Raw genomic sequence first — 21277 nt, forward strand, 5'->3', positions numbered from 1 at the left:
AATTCGCTGTGTGCCACAATCTGGATTTCTTTTACAACTCATTCATAATTAAGATATATAGATACCGCTGATACATTCCATGCAGTTTGGACCCCGCTGGGTGTTTGGGCTTATCTTGCATACACTGTTTCTAAAATGCCATATTTTATGTCTTTCATTTTATTTTTATGCATACTGATTTATATGCAATGATGATAGTAATGATAGCAGAGACTGGATGAGATCAAAAATTTGCAATATATTGCAGAATAATATTTAATGTTCTCACATTAAAATTGAACATGCAGTTCCTTATATCATGGGGGATATTATTATTTATTACATTTATTAGAAGCTTTTTTTTCAAAAATGAAACTCAAAACTAACTTACAAAAAAACTATACATTAAAAACTGTTTCAATATATGTTTCCATTTTAGGAACTAGAACAGTACAAAAGAAATGCCTCTAAAACCTGGAAAGAAATGGAGTTTGATTCTTGACTGAGAAGTATGTCTCAACCAGATTTGAAGCTGCATTTCATACATTTGAGTCATTATGTTTTGTACACTTGTAAAATGCGTAAAACCACCCCTGATAAATACTTGATTATAATTATGGTCATTGTTATTTATGATCAGTATAGTAGATTGTGCCAGAATCACTTCTCTTAGTTAAACTCAGTAAGAGATGACTCAGATGTTGCAAAACGTTTGAAGAAGAAAAGCAGACACATTCTGTGTCATTTAACATCAGATAACTGGTTTGTGAAAAGTTCAAAGGACATTCTGAACATTAATCTTAACAGCAGGTCGATGCCCTGATCCTCAGTTTCACCTTTGCTGCAGCGTATTAAAGTCAGTGTGAGATTGTGAGATTTTTTCCCCTCCAGTTAAGACACAATTTTTCTGTATTTTGCCAGCATAATATGATAAAAGTTGCATTTCTACTTAGACTATTGGATGATTTGGGCTGTTGGACTATAGTTTTTAACCATTACAAATTCTTTATGAATTTTTTGTTTGCTTGTTTGAATTGAAGTATTCAGCAAAACTATATGATCTTAAACAGGAAAATGCAAAGGAAATTTCTATTTTTGTATGACTTTTGTAAATTGCTATTTTGAACCTTTTAAACATTACCACAAACTAATGCAGTTGGTCATTTTTAAAATAAAGATGTTATACAAAAGAATCCCCCCCACCTGAAATAATTTGCTCAAACACAATTTAGAGAGGAAAAGAATCAGTCTGGGGTGGGGGGTGGGAACAGAAATAACTGCACCAGTCAGCTGTTCGGACAGAACTGGGTTTGGGGTGGAAAAACTAAATCCTCCTGAATACCTAAGAGGCAATATATGACTGTTGCTTTTCTTTAAGAGGGTGCGGTTCATGCATCCCTGGCAGTTGAATTTGCAAGAGATACAGCTGGATTAGGTGCTTTTGTTTATACAGTGGTGCCCCACAAGACGAATGCCTCGCAAGACGAAAAACTCGCTAGACGAAAGGGTTTTCCATTTTTGAGGTGCTTCGCAAGACGAATTTCCCTATGGGCTTGCTTTGCAAGACGAAAACATCTTGCGAGTTCTTGCGAGTTTTTTTCCTTTTCCCCCCTTTTTCTAAGCTGCTAATTGCGCTAAGCCGCTAATAGCCGTGCTTCGCAAGACGAAAAAACCACTAGACGAAGAGACTTGCGGAACGGATTAATTTCGTCTTGCGAGGCACCACTGTATTAGCACCAAAGAGCTAAAAGTAAATAACGGGGAATGGTTTAGATTTCATAGTTCACGCTGTACTTTCACACACTGCAAGAGTGAAATAGCATATAGACCATTTAGTGTCACGTCTATTTCCTGGCAATAATTTGATCTCTTATTTTAAAACTGATAATTGCTAGAATTATGGCTGCTGGGACAAAGGCATATAATATTAAAAAGTCTGATGTGAATCGGGATGCTGCACCGGGAAACATCATTTCAATGACCTGAGCCCCTTGGGAGAATGGACAGGGAGCCCCAGCCGCAGTGGAATCATTGAAGTGACCTACCAAAAGAAAGGTTTTCAGATTACAGTGTTGGTTTGAAGATTCTAAAAGGAGACGTTTACATTCTCAGAAAGCTTGACCACTTGGTTAGGGGCCAGTGGCTACAGCTATGGCAAGATTTAAATCCATCCTACCCCTTCTCAAGGTGATTTGTCCCATTGGCCCAAGTAGCTGAAAGCGCTTCTTCAGGGTCTCTGCTGAGATGTCCATATGGAAAGCTCTAGATTTCCAGGAAGCACACCTGTCCTTTCAGGATCAGCTGGTTCTCAGTAGTAACTTGGCTATAGCTCATGGTTAGTGTGGAGAAAGTTTAACCAGGAATCCCTGTTGGAGCAGCATGCTAGGCCAAACTTTGGCCTGGCTCAGGGTAGTGCAGCAGTACTCACAATGGCTGTGAGTGAGCTCCTCTCCAGGGGGTTGCACATTCACACAGGCTTACTAAACCATAGTTTGGCTTACCGTGCTGCCAAGCCAAGCCATTGTCTTAGTTTCTCCCATGTTTGCTTTTCCTACATATTATATATCACATGTTCTGAATGGAGTTACTTTCTTTAGCCCAAGAAACAAAAATAAAGCACAGTTGCAGTAGCCAACAGGTTTCTGCCCCCTGTTTCTGACTCCTGCCTGAGAACAAACTAGATTTTGGGTAGCTGATGTGTCCAAGCCTTTTGCAGCGCTTTGAGAACAATTTGAGCTCCCAGCACTTGTGCCTGGTGTTGACTAGTTGAAAACGTGGTGTGTTTGCAGATGTGCACCTGGCTTCTTCACTACAGTACTGTATACAGTTTTCTGCAAATGCAACACACCTTTTCCCCCTGGCCTTTGACACCTGATATATGTGTTTTTGGGACTCACACTATTCCTGTGACTCTGATCTGTTTTTAATTCTGAATTTTTAATTGTTGTTTCCTGCCGTGGCAGGTAATAAATTTAATCTTCATCTTCATCTCCCTTGCTGGATCAGGGTAAATAGATTTTCTGGTTTCTCCTCTGTTACTGGAAGCCCAGATGACCTCAGTGGTGAAGATTGGTTCTTCCCACCTCCGGCTTGTTCACTAGATATGGCTGTTCATCGTCAGCCACTGTGAAAACAGTATCCTGGACTAATTGAGCATTTGGACAGATCCAGCTCAGCTTGTTTTATGGTATAGATGTATGGATTACTTTGGATAACTCCCACTGCATGTTATTCGTCTATTGTGGGTCGCTGGATTTTTTTAATAGTTGCAATTCAGCCTGAGATAATTTCTGATGAAGGGCAGGATATAAATCTTATGAATAAAACATATAGATAAAATTGGAGGTGTTGTGTTTTCTTTTTAGTACTTACCACATGTAAATTTTAATTCAGAAAACTCATTCACAACAAGAATCTCACTGGTGTACTTGTGGAACGTAAAGTAGCTTAGAATGTTAATCGGAGTTGGCATTTCTTCCAAATTCCTTCAGAAACGAAACGAAAGTCATGCCCAAATTATGTAATCTTGTTTCCCACCTCGCGGCACAGCATATATTAAACATTTATAAGCCTCATGTATATCAACAACGGAGGCGGAAACCATGGTGGATTACATGGACTTTTGTTACGTTTTTATGAAGCTTATTGGACTGTGTTGTCGAAGCTACCAGCATGAGTTTGACCATACTGCGGGAGGCAGTGGAAGACAGGAGTGCCTGGCGTGCTCTGGTCTATGGAGTCACGAAGAGTCGGACACACGAAGAGTCGGGGTGTTAGGGGAGGGGCAGTACTTCTGGCGGGTGACATCATCGTGTTCCTTCTGGGGTAGTCTGTCTGCCTTTGGTCCTTGCCCTGCACTCAGCTCTTGCCTGTAGTTTCTAGAAGCTGTCAGCATGCAACAACAGCTACACCTTGGGAACAGCTTCAACTGGCCAGCTAAACTGGGGGAGAGTAGCCATTGGGTCTCAAACCCTCGGTGAGTTAGGGACTTCTCCTGCCTTCCCCCAGACAGGCTCTGGCAGACTGAGTGAACAAGACCAATAGTGGGTCCAATGGTCAAGAATGCAGTTTCTGCACATGGTGTAGAGGGAAGTGAGAGGCAGATGGGGCTCCTCAACCTGGAAAGGTAACCTGGGAAAATCTCTGAACCAAAACCTCTGCTGCCTCTTCTTTAGGAAATGAAACGGCTAAGGTGTAAACCCTACACAAATCTGGAGTAGAGTCCTAAGACAGTTGGATGGCATCCTGTCCGCTTCCTTCTAGCAACTCCTATAGCCAAGCTGGTGCCAAATGGATTGCTCTGATTTCCTTTGGACCACATCAGCGAGGTCAAGAGGGGGCAGCCCAGAACTTTCATATACACTATACAGGCCTGTGCCCCGGAGAGATCACTTTGAAGCTGCCAACACAGCGGTTTGACTGCTCCCCTGGAGGCTAACTCCATCGTCTCTCAAGACAGGTGGATGCTAACTATACGGGTTATCTTGTTGAGCCCAATGCTCTCATTTCCCATCATTTTCCAGTAACAATTTTAATCATTATAAACACAGATCACTGTTTCAACAATATAGTGTAACTGTATATATTTGCAAATAACTCTTTCCCTTACCTTACAAGTCCAGTTCCAGCTAGGGCACCTCCCATGTTAAGTAGCATCGCTACTCCACTGACCACATTGGGATTTTGAATGATGCCAAGAAGAATAAGTGTAATCAGTTCACCTACTATATAAGGTACTACGAGGGCAGCAAAGAAATAGCCAAAGCTAGAAGTTGCTGGGTAAAACCCCATAGACCTGCAAAGAAAAATGGGTGTTTTAAAAAAGCAGCAGCAGCAGCAATATGTTTAATATTCCATCTTTCCGCTCAGAAATAGATAAGTAAATTGGCCATGACTGAGCAGAAGAGAAATGGTGGCTCTGGGAAGGTCAAGTTTGACATGAGACTCTTAATCTCAGGGTTGTGGGTTCGAGCCCCACATTGGGCAAAAGATTCATGCATTGCAGGGGGTTGGACTAGATGACACTCGTGGTCCCTTCCAACTCTATGATTCTATCATTCTTCACAAGCCACAGCTGTGGGGAAAAGAATATCAAGAGGCAGCTTGGGTAGAAGCCTTCTCCTTGATGTGCCACATTTTCACATGGTGGAGGGACCCTTTCCATATGGCTATACATTTAAAATAGCGATCTTTCCACCTGTCCATCCAAATTTGTACCCTCCAAAAAGGAGTGCCATTATGCTGAATATGTACAGATTGGCTCATTTTCCCCAGCAATGGGCTGAGAGTTGAGCAGCTAAGAGACATATATTCTCCCGACTCACCCTAAGTGACGTAGAATCAAACCCAGTGAGCCCTAGGGGGAAAGGATGAAATGTTTGTCTGACTCAAAGTAGCTCCATTTAAATTAACGGCCATGTCTAACTTAGGGCCATTTGTTTCAGTGAGTCTACTCTGTACAGGACTTAGATGTTTTAAGCCTTGGGAAAGTTTAGTCTGGGAAAACAGCAATTTAGAGTTGATGCAATCTCCATCTTCAAATATCTGAAGGTCTGCCATAGACCAATGGGTTCAAAGCAAAAGGATTTAGACTAAACACTTGGCAGATGGTAGAGTAAAAAAGGTAAAGGACCCCTGGACAGTTAAGTCCAGTCAAAGGCGACTATGGGGTTGCGGTGCTCATCTCGCCTTCAGGCCAAGGGCGTTTGTCCGCAGTCAGTTTTCCGGGTCATGTGACCAGCATGATTAAACTGCTACTGGCACACAGAGGACCATGATAAGTGCCAGAGCACACGGAATGCCGTTTACCTTCCCACCATAGCGGTACCTATTTATCTACTTGCACTGGCATGCTTTCAAACTGCTAGGTTGGCAGGAGCTAGGGGCCAGATGGGCATCTATCAGGGATGCTGAAGTAATCTGTTTCCTGCAGGAGTTGAGGTCCTTTCCATCTCCATGATCTTTACTCTTGCCTTCTAGATAACCGAGAAACCAGAGCCATACAGAATGAATCCTCTATTCAATAAGTAACTTATGTGCAGAAAAATTCACCCGGCGTACCAATTGCCATTGCACTTACCAATAAATAACAGTACTAAATAGTGCCATGCTGATGATGCTAAAAGGCAGGAAATGCAGTATGTAGGCAAGCAACATTTGCCACTTCTGATATAAACCATCTTGGCTTTCTTGGTCTCCGACAGCCCGCAGTGCAGGAACTGAAACGGAAACAAACAACTCTATACCGGAGAATCAAAGTGGTCGTCTTGCAGCAACGTCTGCCATCTATACAGTGGTACCTCTGGTTACGAAATTAATACATTTGTAACCCGAAACTGTTCTTAACATGAGGCGCGCTTTCACTAGTGGCACCTCCCACTGCTGCCTCACCGCCGGTGTGCGACTTCCGGTGTGTGGTTTTAATAAACCAATTTAAAGATCAAATCTATTTTATTTTGATCTGTTGGCAGAGCCTCTAAAAGATGGTGCCTACTCTGCCTATTTGGTAATTTGGCACTGGGAGGAATAATAATATTTATTTATTTATTTATTTATTTATTCATTCATTCATTCATTCATTCATTCATTCCCTGCCCATCTGGCTGGGTTTCCCCAGCCACCCTGGGTGGCTCCCAAGGGAATATTAAAAACACGATAAAACATCAAAAATTAAAAACTTCCCTAAACAGGGCTGCCTTCAGATGTCTTCTAGAAGTAGGATACTGTAGCCCCACATAAAGTGCATTATTGATGCAGTCCAGCCTCATGTTGCGGTGGCATATTGTCTGTGCTCCAACATGCATAAAAAGGTTTCCAAACTAAACCCATAATGTAGTCAATGTATTGTTTCAGAACACCCTTTCTCCTGCAACCATTACTGATGCAACAGAGAAACTTACATAACGACAGAGCATTGAGTATTCCTGAGTGTGGTGGAGCGCTTACACACTGGTAAATGAGTCCTACGCGATCCTGAACTGCTCCTTTAAGAGCATCACTGGACAGTCTCAGAAGGAAGAATATAAGAAAGAGGCTGAAGAACATGTTTTGGAAGAGCCGCATCAGCATTCCAATCTTATCTCTGGATAAATTCCTTGTTGTCCTCCTGAAAGTGAAGAATAATTACTGCAATTGCAAGCCAAGATCATTCTTGCCGTGAAATAGGAGGCCTTGCATTCATTGCTCCTGAGCTGTGCTCTCTCACCTGAGCAGAATCCATAGTTTGAAGAACACATTGGGGGGCTTTTTGCATTTAAAGGGTATTGGTGGCAACTCTTTCACCTTGCATTTTGCTTCTTCAGTTGCCTCCAGAGTTCTGCGAAAGATTTCTGAATTTTTATAGGCGGAACAGATGGTTTGAACTCTGCTGTAAGTCTCCAGTTCGCGCTCTTTGCTTCGACAGTCTACTGATGTGAGATCCACTGCAAAGTTTACCCAACAAAATTGAATTAGTCCCTAGCCTCCAAGTGTCCCAATTTTCCAGGGAGAGTCCCAGAATTATGAAAGCGATCCCAGAATGTCCCTATTTCTCCCACCAGTACTGAGCTCGGGGAGGAAGATGAGCTGGTGCTTGTGTTGTGTGGCGGCGGCAGCAGTGATGGCTATTATTATAATTATTGCAGTAGTAGTTCCTGTTATTAAATATTCATTCAATAACAATAATATCAGCAAACACGTCAGAAGACAAACAACAGGCAAATTTGAAAGGCGCCTTGCTTTCACACCTCTAAGCCAGATTTAATATACACCTTATATTCATCCATATGATAGGGCTGTCATACATCTGGAATTTTCTGGACATAGCCGGTATTCAGCCCTTAAAAACAATTCTGTGCAGGACATATGGCAGCCCATGTCAGGGTTGGTTGGTTGGTTGGTTGTTTTTTAGATTTTGCAAGAACTCTCCCCCCCACCAAGAAAATGCTCAACAACTTTTGTGCCCAGATTATGCAAACAAAACATTCTAGTAACACAGCAGAATAAAAACAAATTGCATGCTTTTTCCCAACTCCCAATTTATCTTGTTCACTATAGATCTTTGAATTGAAAACAGTAACTAATAGCACTCTGCTCTTTGAATGGCTGTGATCTTGCATAAAGTTAGTTTCCAACTAATGGGACTTCAAGGAGGTAAGTTGCTTTGAACTGCATGAGACTGAACAAAAATATACTTGCATATTTTTTTGCCAGGGAAATGGAAGGATCTGTGTTTGTGAACCTAGTTGAGAAGCTCTTACCGTAAAAATCAAAAGGGCTGGAATGTTCAGGGCATGTGTAGCCACAGTTGGTAAAAAAAGTGATCATGTCTGATGAATCTCCACAGAAAATCAGTTCTCCAGAACTCATGATGCAGATTTTATCAAATACCTTGGGGGGAACAAACAAGCATTAATGTGCAAATGTTGCTAAGAAAAGAATATAAAAAATAGAGAATACCTAATGACAAAGGAAGTGTGCAGTTTTAATATTTGTGTGATGAGGAAAAGCTCTACACATCTGTGTGGTGCATTCCTTGAGTCAATGAAGTCCCTCTATAGCCTCATATTGTTGGCATCTGTCTGTCTCAGGACACTGGAAGAGTGCGCATTCTGGGGTGAAGTCAGAATGTTGGAGAGTTGCAGAACCTTATAGCAGAACAACCGTTCTGATAACAAAAATGTAAGATACCATTTTTGAATAAGCTTTAAGGATGCCTCCTTAATCTGGGTTGATACTGATTTGAAAGGTTTCTTCCAAAGTGAAATCCACTGTTTACCATCTGTTTTTCCCAACCTATGTGAATGAAATCTGTTGAAGGTTCAGCAATAACATTTAATGCTTGAGACCAAACCTGTTGTTGTTCCTTTACAAAGCACATCCATTATTAAAACGTGGTTTAATACAAGTATTCTTTACCTGGAAAAGTTCTGATCGTGGCTGGTGTATTGTAATAATCACTATCCTGCCTTTATGAGCAAGCTTTGATAGTAGCAACACAATCTGATTGGCCGTCATGCAGTCCAGACCTGTGGTGGGTTCATCTAGCAAGATGACCTCTGAAAACAACAGGAATAGCTCTTGAAACCTCACATAAAGGCATGTTACTGCAGCAACATGCAGCAGTTCTGTGTTAGCCTGATAATGCTCCTGGCTAGACTACCACAATACTTTGTTATGTGCAGCTGCCTTTGCAAAGAGCCCCAGACACTTAAGTTGGTTTTTAAAAAAAAGGCTACTAGAGATCTAATTGGGACTGGCCATTATGGACAGCCTATTATTCCAACACTTTTTCATCTGAATCCATTTCTGGGCCCACTTACACTTTGCTTTTTGGAAAAAGAGGAAACGCATCATCAGAAAGAGGACACATACAGACATAACATTTAATAGAATCATAGAGTTGGAAGGGACCCTAAGGATCATCTAGTCCAGCAGTTCTCAACCTGTGGGCCCAATGGCAGCCTGGGCCTACTATGCAAGGCACAGGGTACAATCCACTCCAGCGCCCAGCGGATCAGAGCCTCTGGATGTTGCTGAGTTCAGTGGGCCTTACTCCCAGGTAAGGGTGTGTGAGACTATAGTCTTTTATCCAGGCAGCCAGGGCTCCTTCAGATCTCTTTGCGCCAGGTCAGTGAGGAGGATCATTTGCTTTTAAAAATTATCCCCTATATACAGAACTCCCTGTGTGCCTTTTTGACTGTATAAGTGTTGTTTACTTTTTATAATACAGTGGTACCTCGGGTTAAGAACTTAATTCATTACGGAGGTCCATTCTTAACCTGAAACTGTTCTTAACCTTTAGCTAATGGGGCCTCGCGCTGCCACGCGATTTCTGTTCTCACCCTAAAGCAAAATTCCTAACCCGAGGTACTATCTCTGGGTTAGCGGAGTCTGTAACCTGAAGCGTCTGTAACCTGAAGCGTCTGTAACCCGAGGTACCACTGTACATGGAAGATATAGGTTTCTAGCCAGAGGTTGGATGGCCATCTGTCATAGATGCTTTAGCTGAGTTCCCTATGTTGCACTAGAAAAATGACCCTTCGGGTCCCTTCCAGCTCTATGTGTCTATGATTCCATGTTTTTCTGCTTCAACAATATTTCATTGTGTTCCTATCATTTTATTTTGTATAAATTATAAAAAATATAAATAAAACATGTTCTGTTTACAAACAAAACATTTAAATAGCTACCTTTCTACCAGTAGGATAGGGGTGGGGGGCATGGGCATAGCCAGGATTTTTGTTAGGGGGGGCAGAACCTCAGATTTATATTGATTTATATTGATTTTTACTTATTGGGGGGCAACTGCCCCCCTTGGCTATGCCCATGTGGGACACAAGAAGGAAACAAGATTGGAAGAGGGCCGTGGTCAAAAAAACCGTCCGGAAACACTAACCGGATGAGCTATCCAGCTCCATTTGTACAGATATAAAACTTAAAAACAAATGCTGTAATAATAATAGTGGAACCATTATAACGATAACACCAAGATTGCAGGTTCAATCCCCAGCTGCACATTCCTGCATTGCAGGGGGTTGGACTAGATGATCCACAGGGTCCCTTCCAACTCTATGAGTCTATGATTCTATCTCCTCCCAGTTGAACGACGTGGCCCAGGGAGAGAGAGAAAAATAGTGGAAGTGAACAGCTGGCTTCGCAAATGGTGTAAACAGGAACGGTTTGGATTCTTAGATCACGGACTGCAGTTTCTTGAAGATGGACTTCTGGCAAGAGATGGGCTGCACCTCACAACGGTTGGGAGGAATGTTTTTGCCAAAAATCTCAGAAACCTCATCAGGAGGGCTTTAAACTGACTAATGTGGGGGAGGAAGACAGTGCTCCTGAAGGTAGGAGTCTATCAATTGATGAAGAAGATCATCCAAATGTCATAGACCAAATGGAGCAAACAGTACGCAGACCTAGTGGTGGGAGGAAAAAATCCTTAAATAAGAGACACGGGGGAATGATTAATGGACTTCAATGTCTGTACACTAATGCGCAAAGCATGGGTAATAAACAAGATGAGCTTGAGCTCTTGGTACAGCAAACTAAATATGACATAATAGGCATCACTGAAACCTGGTGGGATAAGTCCCACGACTGGAATGTAATAATGGAGGGTTACAATCTATTTCAGAGAAACAGACCAGACAAGAAAGGAGGAGGAGTGGCGTTATATGTCAGGGATGTGTATACCTGTGAAGAGATCCAAGATTTAGAACCTCAAAGCCAAAGTGAGAGCATTTGGGTCAAAATTAAGGGAGAGATGAATAACAGGGACCTCATTGTGGGAGTTTACTATAGATCCCCAAGCCAAACGGAGGACATAGATGATGCCTTCCTGGAACAGATGGCCAAGCATGTAAAAGGAAGTGAGATAGTAGTAATGGGGGACTTCAATTACCCGGATATTTGCTGGATGTCAAACTCAGCCAAGAGCATAAGGTCAAACAGATTCCTCACTGGCCTTGCAGACAACTTCGTTGTCCAGAAAGTGGGAGAAGCAACAAGAGGAACAGCCATTTTAGATCTGGTCCTAACCAATGTTGATGACCTGGTTAGTGGGGTAGAAGTGGAAGGATTATTAGGCGTGAGTGATCATGCTCTTCTGAAGTTTACTATACAGCGGAAAGGAGCAGCCAAGCATACTAGGACTCAATTTCTTGACTTTAGGAAAGCCGACTTCATAAAACTTAGGGAAGTGCTGGGTGAGATCCCGTGGACAGTAATATTAAAAGGAAAGGGAGTTCATGATGGCTGGGAGCTTGTTAAGAGAGAGATAGTAAAAGCACAACTTCAGGCAATACCAATGAGACGGAAACATGGAAGGTGCCTAAAGAAGCCGGGGTGGCTATCTAAAGAACTTTTAACTGAGTTAAGATTAAAAAAGGATGTGTACAAAAAATGGAAAAGGGGGGAAACCACCAAAGAGGAATTCAAACAAATAGCCAGCACGTGTAGACACAAAGTCAGAAAAGCTAAAGCACAGAATGAACTCAGGCTTGCTAGAGAGGTTAAAAGCAACAAAAAAGGCTTTTATGGGTATGTTCGTAGCAAAAGGAAGAACAAAGAAACAGTGGGGTCACTCAGAGGAGAAGATGGTGAAATGCAAACAGGGGACACAGAAAGGGCTGAACTCCTCAATGCCTTCTTTGCCTCAGTCTTCTCCGATAAAGAAAACAATGCCCAACCTGAAGAATTTGGAGCAAATGATTCAGCAGAGGAAACACAGCCCAGAATAACTAAGGAGATAGTACAAGAATACTTGGCTAGTTTAGATGTATTCAAGTCTCCAGGGCCAGATGAACTGCATCCAAGAGTATTAAAAGAACTGGCAGATGTGATCTCAGAACCACTGGCAGTCATCTTTGAGAATTCCTGGAGAACAGGCGAAGTCCCGGCAGACTGGAGGAGGGCAAATGTTGTCCCTATTTTCAAAAAGGGGAAAAGAGAGGACCCAAATAATTACCGCCCAGTCAGTCTGACATCAATACCAGGGAAGATTCTGGAGCAGATCATTAAGCAAACAGTCTGTGAGCACCTAGAAAGGAATGCTGTGATCACCAATAGTCAGCATGGATTTCTGAAAAATAAGTCATGTCAGACTAACCTGATCTTGTTTTTTGACAGAATTACAAGCCTGGTAGATGAAGGGAACGCAGTGGATGTAGTCTATCTTGATTTCAGCAAGGCATTTGACAAGGTGCCCCATGATATTCTTGTAAAGAAGCTGGTAAAATGCGGACTTGACTATGCTACCACTCAGTGGATTTGTAACTGGCTGACTGACCGAACCCAAAGGGTGCTCATCAATGGTTCCTCTTCATCCTGGAGAAGAGTGACTAGTGGGGTGCCACAGGGTTCTGTCTTGGGCCCAGTCTTATTCAACATCTTTATCAACGACTTGGATGTTGGACTCAAGGGCATCCTGATCAAATTTGCAGATGACACCAAACTGGGAGGGGTGGCTAACACCCCAGAGGACAGGATCACACTTCAAAACGACCTTGACAGATTAGAGAACTGGGCCAAAACAAACAAGATGAATTTTAATAGGGAGAAATGTAAAGTATTGCACTTGGGCAAAAAAAATGAGAGGCACAAATACAAGATGGGTGACACCTGGCTTGAGAGCAGTACATGTGAAAAGGATCTAGGAGTCTTGGTTGACCACAAACTTGACATGAGCCAACAGTGTGACGCGGCAGCTAAAAAAGCCAATGCAATTCTGGGCTGCATCAATAGGAGTATTGCATCTAGATCAAGGGAAGTAATAGTGCCACTGTATTCTGCTCTGGTCAGACCTCACCTGGAGTACTGTGTCCAGTTCTGGGCACCACAGTTCAAGAAGGACACTGACAAACTGGAACGTGTCCAGAGGAGGGCAACCAAAATGGTCAAAGGCCTGGAAACGATGCCTTATGAGGAACGGCTAAGGGAGCTGGGCATGTTTAGCCTGGAGAAGAGGAGGTTAAGGGGTGATATGATAGCCATGTTCAAATATATAAAAGGATGTCACATAGAGGAGGGAGAAAGGTTGTTTTCTGCTGCTCCAGAGAAGCGGACACGGAGCAATGGTTCCAAACTACAAGAAAAAAGATTCCACCTAAACATTAGGAAGAACTTCCTGACAGTAAGAGCTGTTCGACAGTGGAATTTGCTGCCAAGGAGTATGGTGGAGTCTCCTTCTTTGGAGGTCTTTAAGCAGAGGCTTGACAACCATATGTCAGGAGTGCTCTGATGGTGTTTCCTGCTTGGCAAGGGGGTTGGACTTGATGGCCCTTGTGGTCTCTTCCAACTCTATGATTCTATGATTCTATGATTCTATGATTCTATGATCTCACCATAGTGATCAAGCGACCTGTTCCTGTTCAGTTTGCTTTCCAAGTGCTAGATGTTGACGGCAGACTTCAAGGCCGCTCCTGCTCTTTCCCCCTTTCCATTCTTTGACTTTAAACCAGGAATGGCTACAACACCTCCTCTCCGGATAGAGGACCGACTGCCCTTCCTATAGAGGACAGTCCTTTGTAAATCAGAACACCCACCCTATCCTGATCTCAGTTGCTTCACCTCGAGGGCCATAACACACAAGTATATCCATCAGCAGCCCTGCTTTGGGAAGGTACCCATCCAGAATATTCATATGATCATTAATTAGCAGCACAATGTGGGAATTAGCCATGTTAGAGCATGAGGAGCTTGTACTAAACACTGTGCAAAGGTAATATTTGGTTAAAAGATCTCTGGTAGCTGATCCCAGCCTGAGACTCTGAAGGACTATCGACAGGATCACCGACAGTGGCGGACTTGCCCCCCACCTCTTGTTTTTAATTTGTGGCACCCTGTCAGCTCACTGCCCAGCACCGGTCAGGCTCCCCTAATTTCAACTCTGTCACTGAGCCATAAAACAGTTTCTTATATCCACTAAGGCAGGCTTCCCATGCTATTTAGAGGGATTGGGTTGCTGTAACAAATTCGCCTAACCTGGGGATTTCTAAATCACAAATCCCATCAGCCAAGTAGGGGAGGACACATTGCGCTCTTTGTTAACTACCCTTGTTAGATTGCGCCCCTGTGACAGATGGAAAGTTCTATTGGGGAGACATGGGAGGTAGATGGATGTACCAAGTGACAGTTAATCGAAAAGGACAGAGTGTTTGTTTTGTTCTCAAACACTAGGCGCCATACTCACTGGGATCTTGTAATAGCTGTGCTGCGATTGAAACGCGGCGCCGTTCACCATCAGAAATTCCCCGAAGTGTGCGGTTTCCAATTACACTGCATGCAACATGACTGAGACTCAGCTCAGCCATAACAGCATCAACCTGCAAAATACAGAGACAATTCAGGAAGAACCTGGGGTCTCAGATTGTCTACCCAGCAGCTCAAGCATCCTTTGAGAGATATATATATATATATATATATATATATATATATATATATGCTGTACAAAATGCAAGTCCTAATTCAGAATGATCACAAAATAAGCTTCCCGGATAGTCTTCGAAATAGAAATATACCATCACACAACTCCATGTAGCTAATTCACTAAGCTATTATTTAATTCACATTCAGATGATCCTGATTTCAGGGACATAATTTTAAAGCAAGTTATGAGCCAAGATGGCCCAATTTGAATCTCTCCAGCAATTCACTAGGTGGCCCAGGTAGGTCATGTTTTCTCTCCTTTAGCCGCACCATTGTAAACAGGGGGCTATAACAATACTGACTTACCTTTCAGAGGTACTAAAAAGATTACCATGAGAATGTCTGTTAAGTGCTTTAAATGTCTGCAGCTAAGCCATTCTGCTTTATACAATCTCAAGCACCATACAAATGCTAAGCATTATTATAATCATTCTTCACAACCAGAATATGCAGAATCCTTTCACCCAGACTGGGACTAGCATGGATATTTTCTTGGCAGGGTTGCTGTTGGGGGGATCATTCCCAGAAAGTCTTCCAATGTCCCTGAGTCAATGCTTTTCATTGTGCTACTCGACTTGATTTAGTCAGGATCTATAGTTAACTGACAGGGTGCATTCTCTGCAGGTAGAATAAAGGTAAAGGTACCCTTGACTGTTAGGTCCAGTCGCGGACGACTCTGGGGTTGCGGCACTCATCTCACTCTATAGGCCGAGGGAGCCAGTGTTTGTCTGCAGACAGCTTCCGGGTCATGTAGCCAGCATGACTAAGCCGCTTCTGGCGAACCAGAGCAGCACACAGAAACACCGTTTACCTTCCCGCCGGAGCAGTACCTATTTATCTACTTACACTTTGATGTGCTTTTGAACTGCTAGGTGGGCAGGAGCTGAAACCCAGCAACAGGAGCTCACCCCGTCGCGGGGATTCGAACCGCCAACCTCGAAACCTCTGGTCCTTCAGATGTTGTTGGATAAGCCTTATTGCTTTCCCTTACAGTATCTTACTTTCTGCTTGTAGCCTTTCATCCAGAAAACCTCTGCCAGTTCATGCAGCATACTCCTCATTCTCCACTTCTGACACCATGTAATGTTTCTGGGTCCAACATCAGGCCCTCCTTCACTGGGGGCTGGATGGCCTTTTGGGAGTGTTATGGTTGCAGATCTAGAATCACAGATCCTGCACTGATCTGGAAGTTGAATTACTTTACCTCCAAGGACCTCTATCTCTCTAAAACTCTATGATATCTTGTGAACTGTAGTTTTTTGGGGGGATTTTAGTGGGGAAGCAGTTCCACTATGCCTTTTGATGGAAATGATTGAAACAGCCTAACCATAGGAGCCAACGCCTAGGGGCCGAGGTCACTTCAGCCCCCCAAATAAAATATTTGAGGGAGCAGGTGTGTGTGTGCTGTGTCATGTGATCAGTTATGTGGGGCATTATCATTTATTTTGTTCAAGTTGGCACCCCTGAGCTTATCTGTGAGAGGATCACAGTCTTGTCTTCATTCTGCTAACTTTTCATCACATTATACTGCAGTACAGACCTTCTTTTTTATAAAGTTGCTGGAGTGCTCCTGGAGTGCTAGCAAGGCAGTATAAGTCAAAGACTCCTCTATGGTGAGGTAGCTTAACAAGGTATCATTCTGAAAGAGAAGGGAAAATGCAGTCAATTTAGCCATGTGGCGATGACAACTGAAAGGCATTGGGGTAGAGTTCCTGTGTTGCAGGCAGAACAATCCCAGATAAGGCTGGGAAAGACCAAGACTCCTATAGAAATGCAATTAAAACAAACCAACCTGGAGAACATAGGAAAAGCAGTCCTGAAACTGCTTTGGCTTCAGCTCCTGTCCATTGACATAAACTTGCCCAGAAAAGTTTGTCTTATGGCTCAGCCTTCCAGCAATGGCATCCAACAGAGTTGTTTTCCCCGATCCTAATGCAAATTAGAAAATTCAGTATAAGTATTGTTATTGGGGGGGGGGCAAACTAGCCTATAATTCCTGGATCTAGTAAAAGTTTGAATTAATCAAGGTTTGATTAAACTTTGCCAAACATGGAATGTCCCTGGATTTAGTTATGCTAACGAGCCAAAGCCAGCTTGGCAGATCTAGCTGGATAGACCATTAGTAGGAGACAAAGGTCTGTGATGGCCCATCAAGGAAACCATCGGAGGGCGAGGCTGCCAGGCAAGAGGGAGTGGGCCTGGGTCCTAGTGGGCAGAGGCAAAAGGCCAAATTTAGGGAAGGATGTAGGTTGTGGGTTGGTCCTTGGGTTTGGTAAGCAACAAGAAGGAACAGGAACGGCAGGACCCCATGTGAGCTGGGGATGACAGGCTGGAACTAAGAGACACAGAAGATGGCTTTCAGCCCCTGGGCATGAAGTTCCCCACAAGCATGGGCAGAAGGTAGATCTGGGTCTAGTGGTAGATCTCAGGGTGATTTCCCATTGATGGACAAGGCTTTATGGCTCCCAATTATTTAACAGTAACAGCAGCAACAAAACAACATCTCCTGCCCTAGGTTATATGCCTGAAGCACAGAAACCAGATTTTTGCCCAGAAGGACTATGAACTCTGTTCAGTTCCAGTACAATGGTACATCGGGTTACAAATGTTTCGGGTTACAAACTCCACTAACCCGGAAGTAGTACCTCGGGTTGAGAACTTTGCCCCAGGATGAGAACAGAAATCGCACGGCGGTGGCAGCGGGAGGCCCCATTAGCGAAAGCGCACTTCAGGTTAAGAATGGTTTTGGGTTAAGAATGGACCTCCGGAATGAATTAAGTTCATAACCCAAGGTACCACTGTACTTAAAACAAATAACTGTGCTCATAATTCTTTAATTCTATATATTATGTCTTTAGCACTAGTTTCTGGTTGTGGGTTCTAGTAAGAAGCAAAGGAGTGCCTGTAAGCCTGAAGTCTTTCCACCCCCATTGTAGAAAAATAGCCAGGCACTTGCATTGCTACAGCTAAATTTGTACTAACCTGACTTCTATTAAATATGGTAGTAAGTGAAGTTGGCGCAGGAGTATACCAGATATCCTGAAACAACTTGTGCCATTGGATATGGGCTAAACACTCATCAAGACTGATTTATGCAGGTCTTAAAGAAAAATTTCTCAAAATATAGTACCAATGGTACTTAACGAGATTTCATAAATGTATTTTAGGAATTCCTGATCATTCAGGTTTTCTAGAGCAAAATCTCGTTCTCTACCTTCTTGGTAGTGGCGCCCTCCCTGGTAGTGGCGCCCTCCCATCAGATGTCAAGGAAATACACAACTATCTGACTTTTAGAAGACATCTGAAGGCAGCCCTGTTTAGGGAAGTTTTTAATGTTTGATGCTTCATTGTGTTTTTAATATCCTGTTGGGAGCTGCCCTGAGTGGCTGGGGAAACGCAGCCAGATGGGCAGGGTATAAATGATAGCTAGATGATAGCTAGATGATAGCTAGATAGATAGATAGATAGATAGATAGATAGATAGATAGATAGATAGATATAGATATAGATAGATATAGATATAGATAGATAGATAGATGATAGATAGATAGATAGATGATAGATAGATAGATAGATAGATAGATAGATAGATAGAGATAGATGATAGATAGATGATAGATAGATAGATAGATAGATAGATAGATAGATAGATGATAGATGATAGATAGATAGATAGATAGATAGATAGATAGATAGATAGATGATAGATAGATGATAGTAGATAGATAGATGATAGACAGATGATAGATAGATGATAGATAGATAGATAGATAGATAGATAGATAGATAGATAGATAGATAGATGATAGTAGATAGATAGATAGATAGATAGATAGATGATAGATAGATAGATAGATAGATAGATAGATAGATAGATAGATAGATAGATGATAGATAGATATAGATGATAGATAGATACTGTAGATGATAGATAGATAGATAGATAATGTTGTTGTTGTTACAGATGAGTGAGTGGCTGGAGAAGCCAGAGGGAGGGGAAGACAGCTGTGCAAGTCAGTGAAAAGTTTCAAGAGATTATCAAGGGAAATCTCTGAAAACAATAGCAAATTATATATCCTAAAATATATTACATGATCTAACTAAATTTATGGATTTGGGTAGGTTCTCCCTCCATTAACATAGATAATTTGCAAACTTACAAGATGAATGTTCCCAACCCCCAAAGTGCAACTGTGCCACTGGTATGTGATACCCTTCAAATACAAATTGACCAGACCAGACTGAGGATTAGCGACCTTAAAGGTAGCATTCAAGGAGCTGGACACTGAGTTCAGTCCCTTACATAAGTTGTCGTCATATGAATGTGCCTAGTGCATTTTTATCGTGCCCCTCCTCCAAGGAGCTCAGGACAGTATGCATTATACATTTAAAGCAGCATCATGCCGCTTTAAACAGTCACGGCTTCTCCCAAAGAATCCTGGGAACTGTAGTTTTTTAAAGGTGCTGAGAGTTGTTAGGAGACCCCAATTCCCCTCACAGTGCTGCAGTTCCCAGAGTTTCTTGAGAGGGGGGATGGTTAAGTAAATTTTAAAGTGTTTGCTGTAGTTAATGTAGAAATATTTGTGTTTAGTTAAAATGCATGTGTATATACTACTCACCAGAATTTCCCAAGATGCCCATGATCTGACCACTTTCCGTATGAAATGACACATCTTTAAGAATCTGCCTGTTCCACTTCTTACGGTATGATCGAATATCCCACCAGGGTCCCACGTGTTCCCTTTGAGGGAAAGGGAGAGAAACTAATGTGAAATGACTTTGGAAAGAATTAAAATACAGTAGTGTTTTGAAAACAATCAAAGGATATCGTTTTCATTCTAAAAATGAAATGTTATGTGGACAGAAACTTCCATAACCCTTTATGCTTTGTTTTGCAACTTGCATGAAAAATGCTCTTCCAAGATTTAATAGGTGGAGTTGGAAGAGGTAAAAAAGAAATGCATTTAAATTTCCCTGTGTATCACTTTGGGAGCTTTCGGCCAACAAGCAATATTATCATTATTCATTCAATTGCATGCTTTCAAGAGAGACATGTGTCAAAAAGGTTTCTGCAATGTTGAACCAAGAACTGTGCTGGAACATTCTGATCTACATGTTATACTGGGAGGTATAGCTCAGGTAAAGTTCATACTGGAATACACAAAAACCAAATTTCTTAATCGGTCTTGCCATTTACTTACCTGACTGCATAAGAAACATTCAGGATACTGAGACTGTTGTGTGATATCGAAGTCATCTGCCTGCCTTCATCCTGTGAGCCTGGGTTATTCTTTGCCATCTCTGTCATGCAGACCCTAATAACCGGGAGGATTTTCCTAATGATCTCTCCGTAACTGGTAAGCCAGTTAAAACAAATTAAAAAGCAACTTCCCTGTAAACGTTCGTAACAAGCAGCTTCTAACTTTCTGTGACCCTGCTCTGTTGCTTCTCATTGTATAATAAACATGTATGTTTCGGTAGCAGATGATAGGTCAACCATAATTATTATCTGATGAACCTTTACCCTTACTATAGCACAGTATTTCAGAAACAAGTGCGTTTTAGGCTATTCTGTGTTGCCTGTAAGGTGTGTTCCTGTGGTTCAGCACCTGGTTTACTTGGAGCCAGTAATTTGGCAGTCATAAAGGCACCCTGAACTACACCCCCACCTTGCTTTTGAGAAACCAATGCCAGGTCTTATTAAGCACAGCATACTTTTCTATGGGCTTCTTTCCAGTCTGCAGGGACCTCACCTGTTCTCCAGGAATTCTCAAGGATTAGAGACTCTGGGATTGCACCCATGAGATCTTTTAGTACCCTTGAGTGCAGCTCATCAGGCCCTGGAGATGTGAACTCATTTAAAGGAGCTAGGTGTTCCCTTACCACCTCTTTCCCTATCTTGGGCTGCAGGTCCCTCCTTGCATCATTTACAGTGGTACCTCAGGTGACAGACGCTTCAGGTTACAGAAGGTTACAGACTCCACTAACCCAGAAATAGTACCTCGGGTTAAGAACTTTGCTCAGGATGAGAACAGAAATCACATGGTGACGGCAGCAGAAGGCCCCATTAGCTAAAGTGGCACCTCAGGTTAAGAACAGTTTCAAGTTAAGAACGGACCTCCAGAATGAATTAAGTTCTTAACCAGAGGTACCACTGTATTCTGTTATCACCAGGTTGGGCACTGCTTTCCTTTTGGGTAAAGACAGAGGCAAAGTTGGTGTTGAGCAGTTCCGCCTTTTTCTGTCACCCAAGAGCATTTCTCCATCTTCTCCACTCAAGGCACCTAATACTTGCTTGTTTTTTACCTCATGCTTCATACATAGCCAAACAAACAAACAAAAATTAACTTCTCTTGCAAGCCTGAGCTCATTCTCAGCTTCAGCCTGCCTA

The 21277-nt window shown here is 42.5% G+C and overlaps 2 protein-coding genes across 2 annotated transcripts in view; one reads left to right on the forward strand and one right to left on the reverse strand.

The window, feature by feature from the left end:
* Positions 1 to 21277, forward strand: part of LOC309338013 (ATP-binding cassette sub-family G member 8-like) — a 59513-nt gene that overhangs the window by 20655 nt on the left and 17581 nt on the right. The gene's annotated exons all lie outside the window — the stretch shown is intronic.
* ABCG5 (ATP binding cassette subfamily G member 5) lies at positions 1714 to 20922 on the reverse strand. Its single transcript, XM_081854723.1, has 13 exons — positions 20088 to 20922; positions 19506 to 19627; positions 16679 to 16815; positions 16427 to 16525; positions 14651 to 14783; positions 8875 to 9014; positions 8217 to 8346; positions 7184 to 7400; positions 6879 to 7084; positions 6059 to 6197; positions 4589 to 4774; positions 3352 to 3464; positions 1714 to 2020 (listed from the first exon to the last, which is right to left on the reverse strand). Exons 1-13 carry the CDS (start codon positions 20192 to 20194, stop codon positions 1824 to 1826), a joined length of 1926 nt encoding a protein of 641 aa, XP_081710849.1. The 5' UTR covers positions 20195 to 20922; the 3' UTR covers positions 1714 to 1823.

The sequence above is a fragment of the Podarcis erhardii genome (assembly GCF_964252035.2).
Source record: "Podarcis erhardii genome assembly, chromosome: 3".
Classification (NCBI taxonomy): Eukaryota; Metazoa; Chordata; class Lepidosauria; order Squamata; family Lacertidae; genus Podarcis; species Podarcis erhardii.

Coding starts and splice junctions, on each gene's coding strand:
- ABCG5 (XM_081854723.1), bottom strand. CDS start 20,194: ATGACAGAGATGGCAAAGAATAACCCAGGCTCACAGGATGAAGGCAGG. Junction 16,526..16,678: donor GCTTTTCCTATGTTCTCCAG/GTTGGTTTGTTT, acceptor CTTCTCTTTCAG/AATGATACCTTGTTAAGCTA. Junction 9,015..14,650: donor ACAGCTATTACAAGATCCCA/GTGAGTATGGCG, acceptor TGTTGTTTTCAG/AGGTCATCTTGCTAGATGAA.